Below are 6,269 nucleotides of genomic sequence, written 5' to 3' on the forward strand. Positions count from 1 at the left end.
ACTTTGGTCTTTGTGTCTCCAGTGCCTGGCATACAGTAGGCACATAATACATGTTTGTAAATTGGTTGGATGATTGACTGATAAGGGCTAGCTAGACAAAGTGAATTTCCTGGATTGCCCTACAGGTCACTTCCAAATACCTTTTTACCCAGCAACAGAGAGGTCAGCTGAAGAGATTTTTCTAATTGGCTGCACAAGGTTGATCCAGGCTTTGGCTCCTCCCTGTGAAGTCTTGCCCTACCCCTTCACTTCTACCTAATATCTGCCTCCCTGTCTTGTACCCCATTATTTGGAGGTATTGGCAACAGATAAGTCCTTGACAAAATGGCTGCCGACAGAGTCCTGATCCTAGGGACCCTCTCACTGGCTGTGCTGCTGAGTCCCCAAGGAGCTTCTGAGTTCATTGAAGGTGAGTTTGTGAGAAAAGTCATTGATGAGGAGGGCAAAGTTGGAGATAGAGGGATGGAGTGGGAGATGTCAATAAAGCAGATTGGAGAGACAGACTCCCTATAGGTCCCTTCCTGTGAATCCTGAGGTTCCTTGGTATTTGTTGATCTATGGAATCTCATTCCCTTTGGGAGGCCAGGACTGTGTCATAAACTCATCCCGTGTTCTTAAGAGGCAGCTAGATCTGAAATGGTGGACATAAGAGATGTAGGGCATGGGAGGGTGGCTTAGCTTAGTCCCTAAATGTCCTTATATTCTACCACCAGTCCTGAAGGAGAAGCCCAACATAGAAACAGGTGGGCAAGAGCACATGACTTGCATTCAATTTCCTACTCCTTCATTGTTTTCAGTTTCTGTCATTTCATGCCCCAGCCCAGCCATTCCCCACTAGTGGGTCATTTCTGGGTTGACGGCATATGCTTCTGCTGAGCTCTATTTGGGAAGGAATCTGATCTACCCTTTCAATCTTCAGTAATGACCTGCACAATGCTCTATGCACACAGTAGACATAAAAGACAGATGTGTTGAGGATTAAATGCCTTATTCCTTAGTTTTCTGCCCCCATGTCCTCTCTCTGAGTTGCTCTCTACTGAGACATATCATACAAAATAAGCCAGAATAGGATGTTATCGGAAAAAAGAAAGAAAATACATGGGACACAGGATTGAAGGATCCAGGACAAAACAGGGAAGGGAATGGGAATAAACATTTATAGAGCACCTGCAATGGGCCCGGCACCCAGCTAAGCACTTTTACAAGTATTATCTCATGAGATCCTCAAGACAATCCAAGGAGGTAGGTCTTATTGTTATCCTCATTTTATAGCTGAGAAAACTGAGTGAAACAGATTAATGACTTGCTGAGAATCACAGAGTTAATGTCTGAGGCTGGATTTGAATTCAGATCTTCCTGATTCTAGGGCCAGTGCTCTTACCACCTGCCTCAAGTCATTGGCACAGGACTTATGCCTGTCCCCAGGTGACAGGTTTCTTATCATCTGCTCCTCTCTGGCTCAGGTGCTGTGATAAACACCTGTCTTGGTGTCCTTATCCCAGAACTTGGATACCTGGTATATTATGATCACAAATGTATTCATGTTTTTTCTCTTCTCCCCTGTATTCCCGTCTTCCAGCTGAACATGTTGGGGTCTACGGCACAACTTTTTGCCAGTCCTATGGGCCCTCAGGCCAGTTTACACAAGAATTTGATGAAGATGAACTCTTTTATGTGGACCTGGAGAAGAAGGAGACTGTGTGGCGGCTCCCAGAGTTCAGCCATTTTGCTAGCTTTGACTCTCAGGGAGGGCTGACAAACATAGCCATGTGCAAGCGCCACCTGGAAATCTCAATCAAACGCTACAACAGAAGCAGGATCATCGCCGGTATCGATCCTTTCTCTCACCCTCTTTCCTGTCTTCCCCTCCTATGGTTCCTCACTGACTTCAGACCACTCTGCCACTGTGGTTGGCACCAGATGTCATCAGGCCACCCCAGAACCTCCTTCTCTCCCCATTCTCCATTCATCATGTCACACCAGCCTCTTAGTCATCCTGAGGCATTCCCAGCCTCCACAGAAGGCCTCCTGCCCCAGCATTCACACACGTTATCTCCTTGGGCCTTTTTCCTACACAAAACAGCACTAGCCAAGGGATTAGGGAAGCAGGCAAGGGATTACAAAATAAAGGAGTTAAATGAACCCCTGGAGAATGAGCTTTCAGAATCTGTCCCATTTAAAGGGCTCAGAGAGGTATGAAAGTCTCTTAGATGAGCACCTCCCCTTTTTGTTCTCAGTGCCCCCTGAGGTGACTGTGTTCTCGGAGAGTCCCGTGGAGATGGGCCAGCCAAACATACTCATCTGCTTGGTGGACAACATCTTCCCCCCAGTGGTCAACATCAAGTGGCTTCGTAATGGGCAGTTGGTCACTGAAGGTGTGTCTGAGACAGACTTTTACCCTCGGCCTGACCACAAATTCCGCAAGTTCTACTACCTCACTTTTCTCCCCAACACAGAAGACTTTTATGACTGCAAAGTGGAGCACTGGGGCCTGGAGCAGCCAGTCCTCAAGCACTGGGGTATGGAGCTTTTGAGCTGGTAAAGTAGAAGTGTCCCTGAACTAGGAATCCAAAGAGCTGAGATCTGATCTTGTCTCTTCCATCAACCAACTATATGATCTTAGGCAATACACTTAATTTATCTAAGCCTAAGTCCCCTCCTCTATAAAACAGAGACAATGATATCTGCTGATCTATGCAGGGTCATTGTGAATGCTAATGATAAAATTCTTTCTACAAATACATTACTATAACTCCTCCTTTTCTTATCCCTGCCTTTGTCACTCCTTCCCTCTAGGAACCACTAATCCTATCTGTAGTTTCCTTCCTACAAATAATCTTTCCTATATGAATAAAGTATCTCAGGGTCCCAATACTACCTTCTTCCAAGAATTTGAATTCTTGTATTTTCTACATTTCAAAAATAACAATCCTCTCACTCCATGTTTCCTTTTCCTCCTCAGAACCCCAGGTTCCATCCCCACTGCCAGAGACAACAGAAACTGTGGTCTGTGCCCTTGGACTGGCTGTGGGTCTGGTGGGCATCATTGTGGGCACCATCCTCATAATCAGAGCCACGCGTTCCAACAGTAGGGTCCAACATCAAGGGCCTCTGTAAGTCAACTGATAGAAAGAGAATGGGGAACTAGGGAGACCTGGGGAAAGAGCAAAGGAAAAAGCGATAGTGTGTTGATGAGGAAAATAAAAAATTAGAACAGAAGTAGTGGTGAAGGTGTTAGAAGAATTACCATGGGAACAGAGGCTGGTCTTCTATAAATCATCTCTTACTGCAGGTAACAGGTTTCCAAATGAGGAGGAACACAAGGAAGAGGCCAGCTCCCTGTCCCTGACCTTGGGCTGGCTGAAGATGCTGCCTTCTGTCACCTATGATCTACGTGTTCATCCTTCCATTTCACTGCCTGGACTTCCAAGTGACTTCACCTTTGCCTTCTCTTTGCTGACTTTCCCTAAATCGCACAAGTTTATAAGGCAGACAACCTGGTCTGATGTCTAATTTCCCTGTAGGCTCTCTAGGGTAACTCACATCCATGGCCCCCTTTCTTCCAAACCTTATTTGCCCTCACATGAGTAAATTTAGTCTTCACATCCTTCTCACCAACTCACAACTCACCAACTCAACTATCACCTCAATACAAATGATGCCCAGATACAGATATCCATCTCTAGTCTCTTGTTGAACTGTAGTTTCCCACATCATCAATTGCCTATTGGACATTCCTACTGGATATCTCATAATCATTTCATACTCAACATGTCCAAAAACAGAGCATATTATCTTTCCCCCAGACCCCTTCTCCTTTTCCTAACTTCTCTGTTTTTGTTAAAGGCACTAGCATCTTTCCAGTCACCCAGATTCATAACCTTATTCATCTTGTACTGTTTTGTTTCCCTCACTCCTCACATTCAATCAGTTGCCAAATCATGTCAATTCTGACTCCACAATATATGTGATTTCAATCCCCTTCCCCCAATCACATGGCTAGCACACTAGTTTAGGATTTTATTACCTCTAATCTGGATGGTTGCAAAAGACTACATTAAGTCACTTCCCCCTCATAATCCATCCTGCACATAGCCGTCAAGTTTTCCTAAAGTACAGGTGTGACAGTATCCTTGCCTTCCTCAAGAAACTCTAGTAACTGCCACCTTTAGAATAAAATACAAGTTCCTCTGACTTTAAAACCCCTTCATAACTGGCATACTGCTTCACATTGCAGCCAAAGAGGTCTTTTTGGTATTCTTTATACAGGACATTTACTATCTGATCAACATTTCATGTCCAGTCTCCATGTCTTTGCATAGCCTGTTCCTCATGCCTAGAATGCCTTCCACCTCACCTTAGAAGCCTAGATTCCTTCATAGCTCAGCTCATGCCCCCTCCTAAGAAACACTATCCAGACACGACCAGTTGCTAGTGCCCTTCCTCCTAGAAAGTACTTTGTATATTTTTTATCTTTCATTCCATATGTGTGTGTGTGTGTGTGTGTGCGTATGTGATTTTCCCCATCCCTTACTATGCCCCCATCTCCAATATAGTAAGATATTTTAGGACAGAGGCTGTTTTGAGGCTTTTGCTTTTGTTATCTTTGCATCCCCAGAGCCTAGCACAGTGCCTGACATATAAATAAATTCTTATAAAATTGGGTAACTTTCTTATTTGATGCAGTTACATACATACATGGAAACTTCTGGGTTCTTCTTGGTAGAGTTAAATGAAGTCATTGATTGGTTTACCATGGCTTAGAGATGAGAAGTCCTTAAATTTAAAAGAATTACAAAATTGATTTATTGGGAAATAGAAGATGAGGGTTGGTATCTAGTCTGATCTTTACCTAGGGTGAGTCTGCTACAACCAGCAGGCTGTAGCAGAATCCATGCTTTCACAGCTTTGCTGGAAACAGTGACAGTGCAGGGACCTGAGAAAGGAAAATTCACTGATCATTGATGGATTGATATGGCATCTAGATGTCAGAGAGGAAGTTGGAGAGAGGAAGGAAAGAAGAATTCGGATCAGAGGTGATCAGAACTATCTTATCTTCCTAATTCAATGAAATTTAAGCATTTTGAATTTGTGGTCAATAATCTAATTACATTTATGCTTAACTTTCAATGGCTCCTTATTTGTCATCTTATCAAGTCTAATCTGGATGCACTGCCTGCCCTCCCCCTTCACAATCTTACCTCACTCTACCTAATGATTGCTCCCTGACACACACCTCTGTTTTAGTCCGGCTGCTCTCAGTCTTACCCATGCCCAACCCCTTGTGCTAATTCCCATCCTAATACTCTTGACCATGTTTTCCTTTCCTCCTTCGTTCCACTTATACTATCATCCTTCTAGGTCTAAGTACAATTCCACTTGCTTCATGAACGCTTTCCTCAGTACTTTAGCCACCACTAGACTTTGGAATCCCACAGCTTTAAAAAAAAAAAAACATACAATGTGATTTAACAATTAATTCTATTTTGCACTGTATTATTTGCTGTTATTCCATCTCGGTCTTCCTAAGAGTGTAAACCCTTTGAGGGTGAAATCATGCTTCAGACTTCCATTTTTCCCATTGCTCCTAGAATAGAATGGAGCATTAATGAAGATACTTAGACACCTGGTTGATACATTGACTTGTGTATCTGATCAAGATTATTTCTAAACCAAGAAATATACATAGGATTTATGCTTAAAACTAGGTGGGAGGGAACCTGGATTCCGTATTTACTCTCTAATTGTCTGATTGCCTATACTGTGTGCCTTATATCCTTACCACTTGCAATAAAGTTATTTTAAAATTCAAGTCAATGAGACTGACCTATAACAGTGTGTTTCTACTGTAAGAACTTAACATAAGAAGGGAAGGAGAAGGGTTATAGAACAAAGTCCACAAAGATAAGAAAAAAACCCAATCTCTTTTTGAGGAGCATTGAAAGCAGGGAGAATTCCTGCCCTGCTGGCCATTGAAAGTAAGAACTAAATAATAATAAGGATTCAGGTAGAGGCAGCAGGAATAAAGATCTTATAAGAGGAATATAAAAAGGGAGGTGATGAGGGGGATATAAAAAATGAGGAGAGCAAGAAAAGTAATATATTTGGAGTAGGGGAGACGCAGATATTAAAAGGAAGCATCCCACTTATCATAGCCTTGCTAATTTTGGGGTAGCATTTCATGGGTTTGTACAGAGCCTTAGTAAATATTCTTTGCCTGCTTCTGATGCACAATGTGGAGCTCTGAGTGGCTGGCTTCCAGCCATGTA

General features: G+C 43.1%; 1 protein-coding gene across 1 annotated transcript; it reads left to right on the forward strand.

Annotated features, from left to right (window-relative positions):
- Nucleotides 1-278: 278 nt before the first annotated feature.
- LOC118856226 (HLA class II histocompatibility antigen, DO alpha chain-like) lies at nt 279-5,812 on the forward strand. The gene is made up of 5 exons (XM_036766384.1): nt 279-409; nt 1,580-1,828; nt 2,238-2,519; nt 2,963-3,113; nt 3,293-5,812. Exons 1-5 carry the CDS (start codon nt 325-327, stop codon nt 3,294-3,296), a joined length of 771 nt encoding a protein of 256 aa, XP_036622279.1. The 5' UTR covers nt 279-324; the 3' UTR covers nt 3,297-5,812.
- Nucleotides 5,813-6,269: the final 457 nt, after the last annotated feature.

The sequence above is a fragment of the Trichosurus vulpecula genome, chromosome 7 (genome assembly GCF_011100635.1).
Source record: "Trichosurus vulpecula isolate mTriVul1 chromosome 7, mTriVul1.pri, whole genome shotgun sequence".
Classification (NCBI taxonomy): domain Eukaryota; kingdom Metazoa; phylum Chordata; class Mammalia; order Diprotodontia; family Phalangeridae; genus Trichosurus; species Trichosurus vulpecula.

Excerpts from the sequence above, each read along its gene's own strand:
- LOC118856226 (XM_036766384.1), top strand. The coding sequence starts at position 325 with ATGGCTGCCGACAGAGTCCTGATCCTAGGGACCCTCTCACTGGCTGTG. Across the intron at positions 1,829-2,237 it reads CAGAAGCAGGATCATCGCCG|TGCCCCCTGAGGTGACTGTG; the intron begins GTATCGATCCTT and ends TTTTGTTCTCAG. Across the intron at positions 2,520-2,962 it reads GCCAGTCCTCAAGCACTGGG|AACCCCAGGTTCCATCCCCA; the intron begins GTATGGAGCTTT and ends TTTCCTCCTCAG.